General features: G+C 36.6%; 1 protein-coding gene across 1 annotated transcript in view; it reads left to right on the top strand.

The window, feature by feature from the left end:
- xpr1b (xenotropic and polytropic retrovirus receptor 1b) overlaps nucleotides 1–20,820 on the top strand; it is a 36,974-nt gene extending 16,154 nt beyond the window's left edge. The window contains exons 3-15 of the mRNA XM_067362263.1: nucleotides 5,954–6,055; nucleotides 8,533–8,753; nucleotides 10,368–10,517; nucleotides 10,689–10,772; nucleotides 10,866–10,947; nucleotides 11,143–11,351; nucleotides 14,323–14,502; nucleotides 14,665–14,833; nucleotides 14,929–15,123; nucleotides 15,370–15,530; nucleotides 16,110–16,249; nucleotides 16,352–16,579; nucleotides 18,359–20,820. Of these exons, the coding sequence (XP_067218364.1) occupies nucleotides 5,954–6,055; nucleotides 8,533–8,753; nucleotides 10,368–10,517; nucleotides 10,689–10,772; nucleotides 10,866–10,947; nucleotides 11,143–11,351; nucleotides 14,323–14,502; nucleotides 14,665–14,833; nucleotides 14,929–15,123; nucleotides 15,370–15,530; nucleotides 16,110–16,249; nucleotides 16,352–16,579; nucleotides 18,359–18,413 (1,976 nt within the window). The 3' untranslated portion in view covers nucleotides 18,414–20,820. The remainder of the gene's footprint in view (nucleotides 1–5,953; nucleotides 6,056–8,532; nucleotides 8,754–10,367; nucleotides 10,518–10,688; nucleotides 10,773–10,865; nucleotides 10,948–11,142; nucleotides 11,352–14,322; nucleotides 14,503–14,664; nucleotides 14,834–14,928; nucleotides 15,124–15,369; nucleotides 15,531–16,109; nucleotides 16,250–16,351; nucleotides 16,580–18,358) is intronic.
- The last annotated feature ends 223 nt before the right edge of the window (nucleotides 20,821–21,043 follow it).

The following is a 21,043-nucleotide window of genomic DNA, read 5'->3' as shown; positions in this document are numbered from 1 at the left end:
GATAAAAATGAAACCGTTCCTTCAGGAAACAATGGTGACACACATAGTGGACTACATGCTATGCATATGCTATGCGTTTACAATAATTTTTATACATTATACATTACATTTTTACACATTACATTTTACATCTTTACATTTAATCTTTACATTATTATATTGTATGATCCCATTAGTTCTCAGAAAAATATCAGTACTTGCATTTCAACTAGTTTCAATTAAATATGGTAAAATTTAAGCCAAAATGTTGTACATGTAACATATTGTAGCAAAATATTATTGTTAAATTTGTCAACATTTTCACTGTTGCTCTCCATCTGTGCGTTCTTCATTACCGTAAAGTTTTGTTGAAGAAGGTTCTCCATGCAAAGCGTATACACCCGACTAATTAATAGTGACATTAGTTGTCAATGATTTGTATTGATTAGGTTTGGGAGCCACATATTTAGCTAGTTTTGTGTGAGTTTATTCACAGACATGAAATGACGAAAGAATTGGCTGACCGATCAGGGATTTTCAGGGGAAGGTGAGTAGCAGATGCGGTTATCGGCCAGTAATGTAAAAATTTCCATTTGGCGGATATGTCGACCCTATCACTAGTCAAAAGTACAGAAGCATCAAAGTCCAGAGCTGTTGTGTGTTACAGATTTAAATAATCACAGAGGGTCCTTCTGCAAGGTCATGCATTACCCGGTAGGTTTCAGTTCGAAGTACTCAAGTGCCGAGACACTCTGTAGTTTTTCTCTCCCAGTGCTCCAGCTAAAAGAGAGAGCTGTGTATGTTAATCCCTGCCAAGCTGATATGAAATTGAGCTGTGTGTTTGCATAGCAGGCCAGACACAATGACCCAGCTGAAGGTCTCACTCGGGAGGGTTACCTAAACCAGTACAGAGAGGGACTCCCTGCTGTAGAGCTGGAGTAATCCAGTATTAACACAGGATCAGATCAGATCAAACAATTTGTCGTGAGAATAACACAGAATCTTAACCCTTTCACTTGAAAGGGTTGAACTTAATGAACCTCATATGGCTATAATAACACAAAAGAATTCTTGCATGTTTACTTGAGGGTTTTATAGTAACTGATAAGTGTCATGTGATAAGTCAACTGCTTGCTCAGATAAATTTTTGAACACTCTGTTGGTTTAGTACTTTGATCAGGGAAGCAGATCCTTATAAATCTCATATATCTAATAGAACTTGCGCATCAATGATTCTGGGCCGATTGAAACAAAATGTAGCTAATTTATGAACAAAGCCTAATAGGCTCCTGTCAATCAAACAGTGTTTGTTTTGGAAGTGTAGGATTATAGGCTGTTTTGTGTAGTTTAGTGTTTCAAGAATCACAACTGGGAGTCACATTGTTTTAGTTTCGTCAGATGATGTTTTTCAAACATACAGACCACAGTACTTGAGCTTTGGCAGATGAAATATGAGTAATATTGTGTGTACAGTAAACCACCTTCTCCCTCCTCTCCTCACCTCTCATTTTGGATTCCACACACATTGTGAGCCCACTTATGTAATGGTTTTCTTGTCATTGTCCTCCTTGTTTTAAGAGTTACACTTAAAATCAGAGATGTTCACGAGTTTTTTATCCGGAGTCTGAGTCAAGTCTGAAGTCTTTGTCACGAGTCCGAGTCAAGTCTCGAGTCATTAAAAAATAAATAAATAAAAAAATACTTACATACATACATTTTTTTTTTTGCCTAGTTGTATTATAAAGACAAAATAATATGATCTTTCTATCATCTGTTTTGTTTGAAATTAAGGTCCTGTGATGTAAGGGATAATGTTCATCCAGCTCGTTACTTTATAATCCATTACAGTGTACAAAAGAATCGTCCTGGCAACACGAGTAGTCATTTTCAATACAGTTGCTAAGCAGATGCAAGATGGCGCCAGTGAGTCACGGTTTGTTATACAGCTTTTTACAGACAATAGTCATTATCAGAAAATATCAAACTTCGGAATGTTTAAGTCAATAGAAAACTCTACGCATGCTGATTGCGATATGTTAAAATATGAGCTTTAAGTAATAAATGGATTAACATAGTGCTATAAAACATAGTGCTAGGTTTAAAGGCTAGATTTTTTTTTTTTTTTTTTTTTTTCATATTTTAACAGGCTGGCAATCCAAATGAGCCATGCAGCTACAACCCAGTATAAGCTGTGTGAGTTAATGTCACTAACCTTTGTGGATGCGATGTCTCATAAAATTTGAAGTTGTTGTTCCGGTGTCTTTAATTGTTTTCTCACATTCTATGCACCTAGCCAATCTGACGTGTTAATAAACCAAAAAAAAAACCTTCTGTCATCTTTCATGGGACTCTTATGACATTTCTGAGTTTATGCACAATACGCAGACATACGTAATCAAATTCTATGACAAATGACACATAGGGAAATATATGTGATGCAGATATTATAAAACCATTCAAACACAACACAAATTCTTTATTATTATATCAATAGTTAAGGGTAAAAGACTGAAGTTGTTTTTAAAATAGTCACAAGTCTTGTGGCGAGTCAAGTCTGAAGTAATTTCAGCTCGAGTCCGAGTCAAGTCTGAAGTCTATTAAAAATGCGACTTGAGTTAGCCTTGAGTCAGAGTCGCTAACTCGAGTGGCCATCTCTGCTTAAAATACATCGGTATGCCAGTATCCAGGTTTCCTGGCTTCTTTTGCTAAAACACAGTCTTTTTGTCTGTTTAACTTTAGCTCATAAATTCTATCGATACTTCAAATGCCATTTAAAAAAAAAAAAAAAAAAAAAACTAGTCTGGAACTTTTTTGTCAAGAAAATGGCTTTGACACAAATAACAAGACATAATTAGCCTATGCAGCATTTGTGTTGTTGCTCCCATTTAAGCATTCTTTGAACATTTAATGTTCAACGATGCATTAAATTGTATTTATGTTATTAAATTGTGTATACAATTACTTTATTACTATTGATAAGATTACACGTTACCCCTCACACATCATTCTTAATTTTTCTTTTATTTTGTAATATTTCAATAAATTTTTCTTTCATTGTGTTCTGAAGATGAAGGTCAAATTACATATAACAAATTACAATAGTCTATATAACAAAGTACAAATAAAAAAAAAAAAAACATGAATTTTATATATACGATTTAATAATATAATAAAGTTTTGTATAAAATAGATGAGGAAAATATAGAGCAGTGGGACATAATTGCACCATTTTACCATTTCTACAGTATAAAGTGAGCAGCGCTTCAAAACAATGGAGCAGTTGACACCACAAACGCGCAGAATCATTTGTGGTAATGATCTTTTGCCGCTACATCCTGTAATATTTTTATCTAGCGCCAAACACGCTTCATTCAAGCTCTTTCTGTTCCATTCGCGTCCATTTAGCATATAATAATAATAGCCTGATAAAACACCTGATCTTAACATTTTAATATATTCATATCCAGTACTTTTTTTGGGGGTAAATATTGGTAAAAGTTCTTATATATCACTGCTTTTGGCTGTTTTGATTTCATGATCAGAAGCTGTCCTAGGCTACTTTATTAATATTTAATATAATTATATCTCAAACAAATTAGGAAAAAATAAAGTGGGTTGAATCCAAAAAGCTCTAAATGAGTGTTACAATTAAGACAGAATCAGTTAAGCTACGTAGACCATTTAAAAAGGTTAAATACACAAATAAAATGTTTAGCTGCATATATCACTGAAAAAAAATCAGTAGCGATTTTCCAGTTTTGGATTGCATTGATATTATTGAACTCTGAAACCAGAACAATTTTTTTATATATATATATATATATATATGTATATGTATTATGCTAAAGACTGTCGCTATGTGCAAAGACTGAAAAGTCTTTTTCTGGACCCTAAAATTTTGCATGGACAAATGAGCAGCCATGTGTCCAAAGCCTTGTGTTAACACACAAAGGCAGTTACAAGCAGTCCTGTCAGACAAGCTGCTCCACTTCACCTTGGTCTTCTGATATTTTCTAATGTTTTCTAATTTTAAAAATAGGCCTATTATTTGTGAAAATAGTACACAGTAAACTGTCAGATTTCAATTGTCATATTACTCTCTGCATTTTACAAATATTTGGGATGCAAAAGATACAATATAATTTGCAATGTATGCAAAATTACGTATGGAAACTACTCGAGCGCAGATTATTCTTTTAGCAATACAACAACTTATGCGACGTGGTGTTTTTTTTGGGGGGGGGGGGGGGGGGTGACGTCATTATGCACACCATTTTATTGGTAAAAGGCCAGTTGGATAGAAACAGGCTGGAGTTAGCAAAACATTTTTTAAGGCATATTCACTTTGTCAATAACAAAACGGTGCAAAAATTGGATGGAGACTTGGCTAGTGTGAAACTCACAATTTAGGAGGCAATGCTCCCAGTTTAGGTATTTTAAGCCATGAGTCATTTTTCCAAGTCTGAGAGTCCTGAGATAGTGATTCATTGTCTGTCCGTCTGGACAGTATCAGCTAGACTTACCGTCATTGCGCTCTGTGTTTTGTCCCTCGTAGGGGAATATCAAGCCGTTACGTCTCTATGGTGTCAAAAGTATTTACAGTCAACAGAAACATCACATGCCCTCTAACTGTAAATGTTTGAAGTCATGACCCGTGAACTGTTATGATTATTGTGATTTAAGACTACATCGACTTAATTAACCTTGAGTCTTGGTTCTCAGACTATGGATCTTGGAAAGACATGACGCAGAATAATTATACAGGGATTCCATAAAGTGATAGTTCACCCAAAAATGAAAATTCTGACATTTACTCACCAAAGATGTTTAAAAGTTTAGAGACAGTAAGTTTTATTTTTTTTATTTTTAATTAAATTTAATACTTTTATTTAGCACTTTAAATTGATCAGTAGTGACAGTAAATACATTTTACATATTTACAAGAAAAAATGAATACATTACAAATAAATGCTGTTCTTTTGAACCTTCTACTAATCGAAGAACCCTAAAAAAATAAATAAATATAAATATAAATATATATAATCATAGTTTACACAAAATGTTAAGCATCCCAACAAAGAAATGCTTCTTGAGCACCATATCAGCATATTACAATATCTGAAGGATCATGTGACACTGAAGACTAAAGGCCAATTCACTGCTCCAACAGACACAGACCAATGCGGACAATCACCAGATTACAGTGTCACTTCTCAGACATTCCACGACCCGACATGTTCAAACTCTCTCAGACGCCGACTGGTCTTTGCAGTGTGATTGGCTTTAAAGTAATGGTTGCTGAAAATTCAGCTTTGCTCATTTTAAAAGAGATTAGAATAGAAAAGTTATTTTAATATAATATATTTCACAATATTACTGTTTTCACTGTAAATAAATAAATGCAGCTTTGGTGAATTTAAGAGACTTTATGTCCCATTAATTCAAGAAGTTTTTCATCAAATTAATTTATTCTTGTTGGTGTGAAATAGTATCCCCAGTTGCTTACAGCCTCAAAAGGGTGATATCCAATGTTCACAACCTGGGTGATTAGTTTATTTGAATCATGCTGTTTTTGTCCCTTGTCCCTTTGTTCATTTGAATCTCCTCTAAATACTTGAAATGGCTTGAGCCAAACATATGTCCTTGAGATCTTTTGATCTGAACAAGAATAACATTTCTGTGAGCAGTGTAAAAATTGCTACTTTTTAGCAAGAGATGTTTCAGACCCAGAGGTCATATTCACAAGGCCCAACATGTGAATCTGATGCACTGCTCTGCAGAAAGAGCCTCACTGCCTGTTTTCTGCCTCTCTCAATTATACACCCAACCTCAGGACTTGGAGCTTTATGAAAGAACAATGTTTTCCACAGGTTTCTTCTTTCCTTCTGTACAACATATTTTGTTTGCTATCTCTCTCCCCTCTTTTTCTTTGTTTTTCCTGAATAATTTTTTCCAATTATCCTCTTGCTTTTAGTCACAGATGAAGACACTGTCAAGAGATACTATGCCAAGTTTGAGGAGAAGTTCTTCCAAACATGTGAGAAGGAGCTGGCCAAAATCAACACTTTCTATTCAGGTAACTATGTGTAAAAACTAGGCTTGTTTGAGGTAAAGCTCACAGTTGTGTCTGCTCCCTGTTTTTTTTTTTTTTTTTTTTTTTCCATTAGTATTTACAGTGACATATTACCCATCACACAGAAATGTAACTTTTTGAAAACAGACAATAAAGCTTTTGATCCAAACCCAGGACTATTAAACCAGGTTATTAAACCATGATATTTTATTACAGTAGTGAACTGCGACTCTTGAATCTTGGCCCTCTCATCCCCTTCCCTCATTGGGAAAAAGTAAACTCAGCCTAGTTTTTACAGTATAATACTGCATGTTACGTTTGACAAGAAATGCCACAAGCAAACATCAGAGTTGAGCATAAGAGTCATCTCCAAAATTAAACAAAAAGTAATAAAATGCAAATAATAAAAATGTAACCTATTAGATTTTAAAGGTGCCCTAGAATTAAAAATTTAATTTACTTTGGCATAGTTGAATAACAAGTGTTCAGTACATGGAAATGACATACAGTGTGTCTCAAACACCATTGTTTCATTTGTTTAAAAGACCTCCGAAGAACAGGCGAATCTCAACATAACACTGACTATTATGAAACAGTCGGGATCATTAATATGTACGCCCCCGATATTTGCATATGCCAGCTTATGTTCAAGGAATTACACAAGGGCAGCCAGTATTAATGTCTGGATCTGTGCACAGCTGAATCATCAGACTAGATAAGCAAGCAAGGACAATAGCGAAAAATGGCAGATGGACCAATAATAACTGACATATGATCCATGATATTTTTAGTGATATTTGTAAATTGTCTTTCTAAATGTTTCGTTAGCATGTTGCTAATTTACTGTTGTGGTTAAAGTTACCATCATTTCTTACTGTATTCACGGAGACAAGAGCCGTCGTTATTTTCATTATTAAACACTTGCAGTCTGTATAATGCATAAACACAACTTCATTCTTTATAAATCTCTCCAACAGTGTGTAATGTTAGCTTTAGCCATGGAGCACAGCCTCAAACTCATTCAGAATCAAATGTAAACATCCAAATAAATACCATACTTATGCGATTAGACATGTTGCATGACGAACACTTTGTAAAGATCCATTTTGAGGGTTATATTAGCTGTGTGAACTTTGTTTATGCTGTTTATGCTGAGCGTGAGAATTTAAAGGGGCCACAGCCTGAATCTGCGCATATTTAATGATGCCCCAAAATAGGCAGTTAAAAAAATTATTTAAAAAAAAAATGTATGGGGTGTTTTGAGCTGAAACTTCACAGACACATTCAGGGGACACCTTAGACTTATATTACATCTTTTGAAAACACGTTCTACGGCACCTTTAAATAATTTGCCCAAACAGCAAACAATCCCAGCAGTAAAGCTTTAGCTTCTTGATTGATGCTGTCATCCAGGGGTAGTTTTAATTGCTGTGGTTGAAATGCTTTTTAAAAAAAAAAAAAAAAAAAAAGCTTTGCTTTCTGCACAAAATTCCCCACAGCGGGTGGAACGTGTCATAAACTTACTGATAATAAGGCCCACCCATTTAGGGTAACGATATGATCAATATGGTCCATTTTCCTCTCTTGTGAAATTATTCTATCATTGACTTGCTATGGCTTGACCCTCTGTAATTTCACAGCTTGACCACCAATCACAGAGCTGAAAGCATTAGGCAGAAAAATCCTAATATGGAGAAAACGGACATCTACACAAAACAACACAAACTGAGTAGGCAGATTTGAAGTTTTGATTTTATTCTTTGGGATCTGATTGGATCTTGAAAGTGGGAATTACTTACCAGAATGAGAAGGGTAGGGAGGGAGGAATCGTTAATGTCAACCTAAAATAAATTGTAGAAGGCCAGGAAAGTATATTTGACTGTTCACTTGTAATTTTGTGTTGTCTACAGTCACATTTCCACCGAAATTACCCAGAAAAATTTGTCCAAGGAACTAAACTTTTTCCCCCAGACCTTTTGCTGTCTGCGTTTCCATCGTGGTCTAAAGTACCGTGAAGATGAGGCAAATTAGTCCGGTGATCTAGGACTGCATGCAACATTTCAGTTTCCGCTGGATTTTGTCCTCTGCATATAAGCTTAATAAAGCCTGAATCTCGTCATAAGTCCATCTGTCGTATTTTTTTGTTGTTGATTCGAATAGCAAACAACTCTTACTGCACAAACCGCAACAGGCTTTTGTTCAGCATGTTCAGCGCCTATGTCCCACCCCTGAAAGTTCCTGAACTTTGAAAAACTACTGCCTCACAGACAGAGACTTTCTGAGGGATAATTTTTTACCCGGAACTTAATTTAGACCTTGGTCCCTGCAAAACACACAATGTACAGTACCAACTCAAAGTTCTTGGTTCCTTTTACAATGTTCCTGCAGTGGAAATGACTTAATATTACTCTTGCTGACCTTAGTTCCATCCTTCCAACTTCATTACATACTGAGGATGCTTCCCTTCTTTTATGACACAGAGAAGCTTGCTGAAGCACAGCGGCGTTTCGCCACGCTACAGAATGAGCTGCAGTCATCTCTGGACGCACAGCGGGAGAGCAGCCGAGCCACGGATCTGCGCCGGCGTCGCACTGTCTTCCACCTGTCGCAGCAGGAGCGCTGCAAACATCGCAATATCAAAGACCTGCAGCTGGCTTTCAGCGAGTTCTACCTCAGCCTTATTTTGCTGCAGAATTACCAGGTCTGAAAGCACACAAAACACAGATGTTTTAAAAATGTTTGAGTATTGAATATTGTCATGTCACTTGATATAATCGACTAGATTCCCAATTCCACACTCCTCTAATATGCGCAACTTGAGTTTCATTTGTTTGATGACATTACAGGGTGTTTCAAATGAATGCATTTAGTTTGAGCATCTATGGTCATTATGTTCCCTTAACAGAGGTTTTGAAGGTCGAAATGTAAATCACTTAAGCAAACTCTATAACACACTGGTATAGAGAACCCACATTCACTATTAACTACATCTTTTGCCTCAATAAACTCTTAATTTACTGTTAATAGTTAAGTAGTTGTTGTAGCGTTTAAGTTTAGGTATGGGTATGATTTAGGGATGTAGAATGTTAGTACTAATAGCCAATATGCAAGTATAACAATACTTAACAACCAATACGCTAACATTTATACTTTATTTACAGCTGAAATGATGCAGGTATAAGTAATAAGCAAAGTATTTGTCATATTTTACTTTAAATAACATTAAAACATAATGTCAGGAAGATAGGCTATCAGTTCTGCTGTTGTTCATAAATACCAGTAGTGATGTTGTACAATGAGGTTGTTGTCATGTCGCTGGAAATGGAGTCATCAGTATTCCAATGTGTAGTGAGCCAGGGTCCGAATTCATGTACACGATATACTGATTTCAGGAGCTAGGGAGTAGATTGAGAAGCACCCATAGGCTGTTTCTCAATTCCAAAGAATGCAAAGAACAGACTTGCGTTCTCGTAGAAACCAGGCTACCTTGAAAGAACGAACACAGAACACATCTTTGTGAGAACTGAGATGTGTTCAACTGATCTTGTTACTCAACTGACCGTCCCAGCATATTATTGTTATGTTGGATTTATTGTGCATTGGACACTACTTAATAATAATATCACAAACAAATGTCATGACCTATTTAAACTTTTCTGTCATAATATAGGCATTATTTTCAGAATTTTACATATGCTTTGTCATTAAGATTATATTTAATATGCCAATAAAAATACTGCAAGCTTTCTTCAGGTCTTTATCACTTTATTAAAAGTAAGCAAAACAAATGGAAAATGTTGCTTTCACGAGCGAGCGTCACGTATATGCAAGCTTGCAGCGATAATCTCTTAAGTGAGTACGCTTACAGGCTTCCGTACATCCTCCAGCCACTTCGCCGTCTTTGATTTCTAAAAGTTCAATTCTCTCAAGTCTGCATTTGATGCATCCTCAGTATCAAGAACACATCTGGGTACTTTTAAGCGTGCTCTGTACTTGCATTCTTGAGTATTGGCATTGAACTTCAAGAACACGAGGAGTCAAGATCACTTAAGAACGATTTGAGAAATGACCATACAAACTGCAAAGCAGGAAGGCGGACTGGAATTTGGAACCCCTGGACTAGATGGAATCTTGTAGATGGAATCACATGATAACTAATCACTCATTTGTAGCGCTTTTTAGCAATTACCATATTATTAATAATATTGTTTTTTTATTATTTTCTTTTGTTCATTTCTGATTTTTATTCATTTTTGGCTGTTCTTTGACTTATAAATCAGTCTCATTAAAAGTAATAATTGTTTCTTCCTGTCAGAATCTAAACTTCACAGGTTTTCGGAAGATTTTAAAGAAACATGACAAGATATTTGAGACGACTCGAGGTGCTGATTGGCGTGAGGCCCATGTTGAAGTGGCTCCTTTTTACACCTGTAAGAAGATCACTCAGCTCATCTCTGAAACCGAGGTACCATGCACTTTACAGTCAAATGAGTCATTCCACTTATAAACATTACATAAAACATTTAAAACCTAAAATACTTCACCTCTCTCTGCTTTAAAGAAGAATTGAATTTTGATTGTCTGATCAAACTAGCACAGTGGTTAGTTATTCTAATAGCATGTTCTCAAACCCTAGGCTCTTGTTACCGCAGAGCTGGAGGGAGGAGACCGACAGAAAGCTATGAAGAGGCTCAGAGTGCCCCCACTGGGAGCAGCGCAGGTAGGACACTCTGTGACCTTCACCAGAACACCTTTTCATTAGTACCATTAAAAGGACCATGAACCGCTCACCATCCTCTGCTCTTTATCTTAGCCTGCACCAGCATGGACCACTTTTAGAGTAGGACTCTACTGTGGTGTCTTCGTCGCTTTAACAGTCACAGTCATCATCACAGGTATATAACCTCTAATGACAGTTTGCTATTAATTACTTTATCAGGTCAAATGTCCCCCATCTCCCCCAAAGTCATGAGGCTTCTTTACCACATCAAAGATGTATACCAACAGCAATATAACCCTGAGCTCTAAATCTTTCTCAAGAGTTTAATACTTGTGTCACTTTAACAATTACATGTTTTGCACATTTGTAGGTGTGGTAACACTGGTTTATGAAGATGATGAGGAGGAGGAGAGGAGTGTCTGGCCCCTGGTAAGAATTTATCGGGGTGGTTTCCTGCTCATTGAATTCCTTTTCTTGTTGGGCATCAACACATATGGCTGGAGGCAGGCTGGCGTGAACCACGTCTTAATATTCGAGCTCAACCCCCGCAACAACCTTTCCCACCAACATCTCTTTGAGGTAACTTTGATATCTTTGATCTTTTTTTTTAGGATATAGAATTAAATTAAAATAAATCAGGGGCAGTGCCCCTGGGTGGCTTAAAACAAATACCCCAAACACTGCTTTTTCCTTTCAGAAGGTCTCCTGTGAGCTTGATGTATATCTTGGCATAAATGCCACCCGTTCCTTCAAACAGATGTATAAGGGCCTGTTCACATATCGCGTCTAAAACCTCATGGATAGCGCAGTGCGGCGCTTTTTCCTTCTTTCCAAAGTGCTTGTGCTACTGTGGCATCTGTCGTTGCTATGCAACCATGAACTGCGCTCTCCTCGACGACGAGGAAGTTTCAGCAAAGGATAAATTGATTTCTAGCCCTTGCATTAGTTTTACTACTAGATATATTTATGGAGATGAAAACACCCTGTACAGCTATGATCGGCTGTTCGGCTGAGCTTTCAATGTTTTGTTACGGAAAGGCTGAAGCTGATCGGTTGGTTCTTGTCACATGTTGGTTCTTGCGGCAGCCTGAAAAATTGAGAATTTTTCATCTTGATGTGCCTGGAAAATGCATTGCATGCACATTACGACCGCGTCGCTTCCATTATAAGCACACCTGCCATGCACCTACATTTGAAATAATGATTTGTGTGGTTTGATATCAAAAGCTCATTTAGAAAATTTTCTTTAGTAAATGTTACATTTTTCAAGAGAGTTAAATCCTTGAAATTGGCTTGCCTTAACCCTATCATAATTTGTACTATCAAGGCATGCCAGTGTGTTACTTGCTTTGAGGGTAGACCTCAGCTCACCTCAGCATTTACTCCTATTTGTGGTAACTCTTGACTTCCTGCCGGTGACTGTTGACTCAGACTTCCGAGTCTGAGTTTATAAAAGCCTCACCACATTGCAGGAATTATTGGATGGACACATTTTAAATGTCATTTGACCAGCTACTTGACAAATGCAACATCCCAAGGCAGGATTTCTTCTATTTACAATTAAGAGACTTTGTGAAAAGAGACTACTTTGTTTACAAATCCGGATATATTGGCTGTGGAGAGGCAGCTTTTTCTACACCTGGACAAATCTAAAAGTTCCTTCCATTAGATTCTTAAGGATTGTGGTACTTCAGATATGCTATTTTTGAAAGAGACATGGGAAAGAATACTTAGGCCCGGTTTCACAGAAGGATGATTAGGCCTTAGTTCAATTAGGATATTGAAGTGTCTTTTATAAATGTACACTAGAAAAAAAAACATCACTGGTGTACATCTTGAGACAAAACAATAACACTGACATATGTTAAGATATGTCAGTATAAGTTGCTTTCAGTTAAAACAGCTCAAACATGTATTTTAGTCTAGGACTAGCTTAAGCCTTGTCTGTGAAACCGTGGGTTAATGTCACAGATGATCAATGGAAGGAAACCTGGAAGAATGTGGAGAACTTAATGCTATCTTGTCTGTTAACATGGACTTTGACCCAATGCATATGCTGCTTGGAATGCAATGTGTGCAGAATTATTAGGCAAGTTGATTTTCTGATCATATTTTTTTTCCAAGCACATTTTACCAATTCCAATCCACATCAATCTTAATAACTACTATTAATATTGTTTTTAATCATTTATAAGTGATATATAGCTGTTCATGAAGGCTGGAAATGAAATATGCCTTATATTCAGGTGTGCAGAATTATTAGGCAGGTTTTTCTTTTACAGGAAAAATGAGCCAAAAAAAGAGATTTAACTCAGACTGAAAAGTCAAAAATTATTAAATACTCATGAGAAGGACACAATACTAATGCAATACTAGAAATTGCAAAGTTAAAGCATGACCAAGGGACAGCAAAATGCTCATTGGGTCAGCGGAGTCATACAAAAACAGGCAGAAAAGAAAATACACTTTTGTTATGTTATCACTTTTACTAATGTTAACTGCAAAAGAAATAAGAATTAAGGTGAAGAATTAAGTGTGAAACCATCAGGAACCCTTTAGTTTCCAGCGCCACCATTTTCCAGAACTGCAACCTACCTGGAGTCTCCAGAAGTGCAAGGTGTCAGGATCTCAGAGATTTAGGTTAGCTAAAGAATCCTAAAAAATGACCTGCACTTAATAAGAATCACAAGCAGAAGTGTTATAAAATACACGAAGACTGGGTTTTTATAGGCCTTATAGACAGACAGCTTGAGAGTGACTCCTGAAGGACCAGCACCACATCCTCTCGTACCACTGTTTGAAGAATTTATCTTCCAAAATCTGGCAGTAAGGTGTGGGAGTTCACTTTTAGTCTATCTCTTATCCTGAAATGTCCATCTTGCAGAGATGGACTAAAAATGATCTTCCAAAACTTACTTAAATCTCTTTTTTTGGCTCATTTTGCCTGTAAAAGAAAACCTGCCTAATTATTCTGCACACCTGAATATAAGGCATCTTTCATTTCCAGCCTTCATGAACAATTATATATCACTTATAAATGATTAATAGTAGTTATTAAGATTGATGTGGAATGGAATTGGTAAAATGTGCTTGGAAAAAAAAAATATGATCAGAAAATCAACTTGCCTAATAATTCTGCACACAGTGTACATTGTGACATTACTACATATAAACATAAAAAGATGCTGTAGAAGTTTCTGTGCAAGAAAATGTATTCTTTTGAATTGGCTATCTGATAAAGCCCCTTCAATAAATCCTTGGCAAGGTTATACTTGAATATGCATCTTTAGATTACTTGTCCTTTTTTTTTCTTTCTAGAGGATTTGTTTTATGAGGTAAAATAATGAGGTAAAATATGAAAGGCATATTTAAATATTTGAACAATCATTGTTTTATCCTCTTTTTCTTTTTTTTTTTCATTGGAGTGGTGAGCTGACAATTTTTTTCCTTTCCTTTCTTTCTTGGTCGATTTTAGGTTATGTTTGTAAAGTTTGGAATCAATAAACGTATTTAAAAAATTGCATTAATTTTTCACTCTGTCTTTGTGCAGATTGCTGGTTTCCTCGGAGTACTTTGGTCCGTCAGTATTCTGTCCTGCCTCTTCGCCAAGTACACAATGATCCCTATACAAGTGAACCCTCTAGCTCTCTATGGGTTCTTCTTCTTCTTCCTTATCAACCCTTTCAAAACATGCTACTACAAATCTCGCTTCTGGCTGCTCAAATTACTGGTAAGGGCCTGAAGAATCCCATTTCATAATGTACAACAGTATTTGTTTTTTTTGTTTTTTAAGGTCACACATTTATGAAACATTATTCCATTTGTAAATTGTTGATTTGAATTGGTCAAATCCTCGTTTCTCCTATATTTTTCACCTTTTTTCTGTTCATAGTTTCGAGTGGTCACAGCTCCATTTCACAGAGTGGGGTTTGCAGATTTCTGGCTGGCTGACCAACTCAACTCTCTAGTAATGGTTCTGATGGATCTGGAGTACATGATCTGCTTCTACAGTATGGAGCTTAATTGGACCAAGTCTGAGGGGGAGCTATTGATTAAAGAGGGTATCCAGATGCACATTAATGTACTCATATAATCAGTAATTCCTTTATATGGCAGTTAATGTTGACATGGTGATGTGTTTTTGTTTTTAAACCAGGTGGAGGGATTTGTCACTCATATTCATATGGAGTACGAGCTGTAATCAAGTGTTTGCCTGCCTGGTTCCGGTTTGCGCAGTGCCTGAGGCGTTACCGGGACACAAAGCGTGCCCGCCCTCACCTGCTCAATGCTGGCAAATACTCCACTACTTTCTTTGTGGTCATCTTTTCTGCACTTTATAAGACGCATCAAGGTAAACACCTGAGATGTTACATTCTTTACCTGAAATTCTTTGTTCACTCACCATGACTTTTTTTTCCCCCACTCGAAACAAGTGTGAAAGGCACTCTTTGTCAGGCAAATTGTAATGTATTTTTTTAGAGACTGAAAGCGGACCACACACCGAACCTTGAGGAACACCATATGGCTAAACGTGCAATCCTGTGTTCTCTTGTGTCTGTGATGTTCTTTTCTGTCACTACCTTTCTGTTATCATTAGGTCTTCAGGAAGGTCAGGTCTTCTTTTACCTGCTAATTGCCTGCAGGATCATTAACTCCTGCTACACCTTATTGTGGGACCTGAAGATGGACTGGGGTCTGTTTGACCGTAAAGCAGGGGAAAACACCCTTCTCAGAGAGGAGATAGTATATCCACAAAAGGTAAGAATACACACACACACTAGTGTTGTCAAATGTACAAACCGTGATACCAAGTTGGTAATTTTAAAATGTGACACTTTGAGTGCTGAGCTGATTCGTAAACATCTCTGATTGGCAATTGTTAATGCGCTCATGATAAATGTCTGTGATTGGCTACAATGATCAACACTTCAAAAACATTTTGTAAATAGACATCAATGACGCTCTTCACTGAGCGCTTAGACAGATACACACAGGAGCGTTTGAAAGCAGGTGTCTTATCAGTGGACCGGTCCACTGATAAACAACTGCTTTCAAATCCTCCCATGCGTTGATCATTGTAGTCAATCACAGACATGTCTGATGAGCGTGTGAACACAAAGGCCAATCAGAAGTGTTTACTAAGCCCTAAGCGTCACATTTTTAAAATTTCAGTACCGACTTGGTATTGTGGTTGGTACTTTTGACAACACTAAAACACACTGTTGGCACTTGAGTTAGGTGTCTTATTTAAATATTTTTGTAGAGAACAGTCACCTCCACAGCATTTACATTGTGTACAGATTCGTTGTTGTTAATTTTCATGCTCTCTTTGAACAGGCTTACTATTACTGTGCCATAATAGAAGACGTAATCTTGCGTTTTGCATGGACCATTACGCTTTCCCTTGAGGTTGTGACTTCATTCCCTCACATTTCTGATATTTTGGAAACTGTCCTCGCACCGCTGGAGGTCTTTAGGTGAGCATACCTGCATTGACCTCTTTGATGAATGGGTTTTTCCTAGCTGCTGAAGTAACTCAGAAGTAAAGTAACATCCTCATAATCTGTCATCTGTTTCAGGCGCTTTGTCTGGAACTTCTTCCGCCTGGAGAACGAACACCTAAATAACTGTGGTGAGTTCAGAGCGGTGCGGGACATCTCAGTAGCGCCTCTGAATGCAGATGACCAGACGCTGCTTGAACAGATGATGGACCAGGAGGATGGTGTGAGGAACAGATCGGGAACAGGAAAGAAGAACTGGAAGAGAAGCTACAGCATGTCCTTAAGAAGACCACGCCTCTCCTCCCAGTAAGTGCAACATAAGACCACCAACTACAGACATGGAATCAATAAGAAGCTTTGTACAGCAAAAACAGATAGCAATAAATAGGACACAAAGAAACATCAGATGCATCTAAATAAATAAGCTGAATTTAAATTTAAACATGAAGTGATTTTGTCAGATTGGTTTAAATTAGTGGTTGTCATTCTTTTTGAATTCCCTCTTTGTCCACAACAATATTCAAAGGCCTGACATGCCTAGTTTCTGTAAAACACATTTCAGGTGTCCAGCTATATTAAAGGAAGGGTAGGCAATTTTCTCAGGACCAAAAAATGTTCGTCCAATCATTGCATTCGTTCCGTATATCCATTAATAAATCAATTTTACTCTAGGTACATAAAATAGTTACACTCATGACCTTAAAGGGGTGGTTCAGTGTTTTTTTCTAGGCTTGTTTGTGTTTATGGGGTGCAGTTTAGCATGTCTTAATGCTTTGTTTTTAAAAAAAAAATGCTGTATTTTTCATATTTTACCTTTATTCTACACTGCTGTTTCCATTGTCATTTGAACGGCTGGTTTGACTTCCTGATTCTGATACCACTCCCTCCAAAATATGCAATGTGCTCAGATTGATTGGCTGGCCCAGTGTATTTTGATTCGCTGAAGCGTATGGAAACGCCACGCCCCTTACCATTAGTTGTTACAAGTGCTTCAGTGGAAATGTAAATAATGGCGTCTATATTGCCATATCAAATTGAGCCCAAATCAGACCCAATGATGAAGAGGGTTAAGCAGAACCAAAGCAAGCACGGTTTTTAAAGGACGTTTATGAATGGTAACTATTTCCGTTTGTATTTGTGTCAAAGTGTTTAGATATGCTGTCACTTGTAAATGTTAATGCTGTTTGTTAGCTTTCAGTATCCGGTTTTATCCAGACTAAAGTTTTACTGTAACTGAATACATGAATGGATAGCAGCATTTTTGTAAAGGTATTGTTTAATTTATAGCATGAATAACTGTTTGTCTATGAACATAGAAGTTTGTTGGTGTTTGTTGAAGTATGCAATAGAATTTAGCTAACTGGCTAGCGAAGCAAAAACGCATTGGTCTTTGTTTGTTTCCTTGATGCAACCAAAAAATAGCAACATAATACATTTAAAAGACATGTACAAACAATAAAACGTACTTACAGTTAGGAGCCCATAAATGGCAGCTTCTGCTTTTAAAGTCGGAACTTATAGAGCCATTTTGGATAAATTATGCAGCTATAAATGTGTGGGTGTGTTGGTATAGATGTCAGAGTGTGGTTTGTATTGCATGTAATAAAAAAAATTGGTTGGATTTGTGACTTTCAGTACAGTAGAGTTATTCTCTTTCAAAAATTGCATACACAATATGTGTACCAATGGAGCTCTGCTGGCATCTTATGGAGAAACAAAATCTTACTTCAAGTCAAGTCACCTTTATTTATATAGCGCTTTTTACAATGCAGATTGTATCAAAGCAGCTTTACATTGATAACTGGTACATAATTTTTGCAGATCAAAGCACTGTTGAATAAATGTCAAGTGTCCCCAACTAAGCAAGCCAAAAAAGATCTTTTTTTTTTTCTTTTTTTTTTTTGAGATATCAACCTCAAATTTGGAACACAACTTTTAGATTTATGGCTTTGATTTTCTAGCAGTTTCACCAAAAAAAAACTTTATGAAGTAAAACATCTAGCTTCCGCCAGACCGGCTTCCGTATTCAACAATGATTCGTTTGATGAAACTGAAGGATCTCTATTGTCTATTTTTTATTTTCAGGTCGAAGATCCGAGACACCAAAGTCCTGATAGAGGACACAGATGACGACACCTGACCCCTGCGTCCTCAGTGGCTTGAGAAAGTGTTTTTAAAGGACCACAGACCTCAGTGAGCCTTGACTCTTCAGAAGCTATCCAATCAATCCATCACAAAGCTGCCTGACTACACCACACACACATTTCACACAAGACCTCACTGACTTGTACACACATATGAGCTCACAACAGGAGCAGCCACTTCTTAGTTACTGTACTGTTTTTGATTCCTTCGTTGCTGCCTTGATCATTTTTGTGAAGATCCAATAAGTAGATCTTCAAATGAATTCAAAGGACAGTGTGTATAGATACATCAGTTCACAAACCGCTTGATTGGACTGCAGTCATACAAATCAAACACCCGACTGGACACTTCATCGCAGCAGTTGTGATCAATCAATCGGTTTGGCTACTTTGTTTTTTAAGACTGTTTTTTTATGAGGAGGGTATGAAGACACTCATGTAGCACATGGACTGGTTTACCCTCATTCATGAAAATGGCAATTTCTACTTTTTTTTTTTTTTTGAATGTACATTTCATTGTTATTTATGTGAAGGAGAGATGCCTTGAACGTTGCTTTAAAGAAAAATCTGGTAACACTTTACAATAAGGTTCATTTGTTAACATTAGTTAATGTATTAACTAACATGAACTAATGATGAACAATACAGCAGTTCAGTGTTTGTTACCTTACAGTGTATTAAACAAATACAACTCTTGATTTTAATAGTGTATTAGTAAATGTCGAAATTAACATTAACAAAGATTTATAAATGCTGTTGAAGTGCAGTTCATTATTAGTTCATGTTAACTAATGTTTTTAACTAATGTTAACTAATGAACCTTGTAAAGTGTTACCGAAAATCTTTTAAATATAGCAAGGACCTTTACCCAGGACCTCTGCATGCTTTTGACCAACCCTCAGGTGGCTCTGAATGAAAAATACCAATTTGACATGTATGGTCATTAAATACTTTGCCAGTTTATGTCGATTTTAAACACAAACCACCAATGTAGTTACCTGCTCTAAAATGCCAAATGAGAATTTATGCCTATGTTTGTTTTAAAACATTTTTCTTTCATTTGTCTTAAAGTCAGTCCAGTTTTTTCAAGAGGTGCTGCTTTGTAGACTCAGAAAGAGAAAAAACTCTTTTGCTTTAAAAGTGTCAGGCTCAAGTAATGAGCAAGCCAAATATCTAAAGCATTCCTCGAGAACATTTTCTTAGCCCTCTTTTAAAGCGGACTTCTTACCTATGATCCTGAATCTCCATTTTGTTGTTGTTGTTTTTTTAAGTGATAAACACGCATACCTTATTCTGTCGTCACATTCCACTGAAGTAGCATTCCACATCTCAGATCTTGTTTTGTTTTTTTGGTCCGTGTCTTCCAGAGAACTCTCAGACCACCTGAGGGTTTCAAAGGTTCCTGGGAAAACTGACACCTCTGTTTTCTTTTCAGCTGTATCTTTGATACACGAGCACAAAGATTTTCTGCGTGAATTGTGCGTAAAAATTGTTGCGTAAATCATGATGTGATAAATAAGGCAAGGATGGTTTTCTGAATGATCATTCCCAGATAGTTCGATGATGGTTTATAATCCATTCCATTCGGAAACGTGTATTTGTACATCTGAAGACCTAGCTGTCTGTGAACGAAATCGTTGCAAGACAGACAGGTACAGCAGTCGCACATTCATGAGATTCAACTACGCTGCAAGACTTAAAAGACTTTCACCGGCTACACCTCACATACTATGTCATGTACTACTGTCCCAAGTGAATGCTTGGACCAAAAATAAAACAAGGTTTCTCTGTTGATGTTTTCTCTTGGTATTTAGATTTATATTAACCAGATTTACCTTGTTATAGCTTTTGAGGGCTAGATCAGACTTGGTCTAAAACTGCTCTTCGGTTTGTATAATTCTTAAAGGGTTAGTTCACCCAAAAATGAAAATTGTCATTTACTCACCCTCATGTCATTCCAAGCCCAAATGACTTCTATTCTTCTTCGAAATGTTTCAGTGAAACCCAAGATATTTCGGTCCCTCCATTGAAAGACCATGTAATCAAAACTTTGATGCTTTAAAAAGTTCATATAGAGTTTGTAAAAGAAATCCATATTTAATCCAAATCTTCTTAAGAGACATGATTGCTTTATATGATGAACAGTTTTAATGGAGGCTTTTATTCATATATATATACATTTATCAAATATGAAAGCTCAAACACTTTTGTTCTCACTTGTCATGCAAGCACATTTGAGCTCCCGCAAAGAACCAATGAGGCTTGTTCTTGTGCGACCAAAAATAAATTTAAATCCGTTCATCTTACAATGCGATCATTTCTTTTAACCACAGTGTTTAAAAGGTTAGTTCACCCAAAAATGAAAATTGTCATTTATCCTCATGTCGTTCTACACCCGTAAGACCTTTGTTCATCTTTGGAACACAAAGATATTTTTGATGAAATCTGATGGCTCAGTGAGGCCTCTATTGTCAGCAATGTCACCAAACTTCTCAAGATCCAGAAAGGTACTCAAAACATATTTAAAACAGTTCATGTGACTACAGTGGTTCTGCCTTAATATTATAGAGCGACAAGACTGCTTTTTGTGCACCAAAAAAACAAAATGACTTTTCGACAATATCTA

Source organism: Chanodichthys erythropterus, chromosome 16 (genome assembly GCF_024489055.1).
Source record: "Chanodichthys erythropterus isolate Z2021 chromosome 16, ASM2448905v1, whole genome shotgun sequence".
Lineage (NCBI taxonomy): Eukaryota > Metazoa > Chordata > Actinopteri > Cypriniformes > Xenocyprididae > Chanodichthys > Chanodichthys erythropterus.
This window is presented reverse-complemented; position numbering and strand designations above follow the sequence as displayed.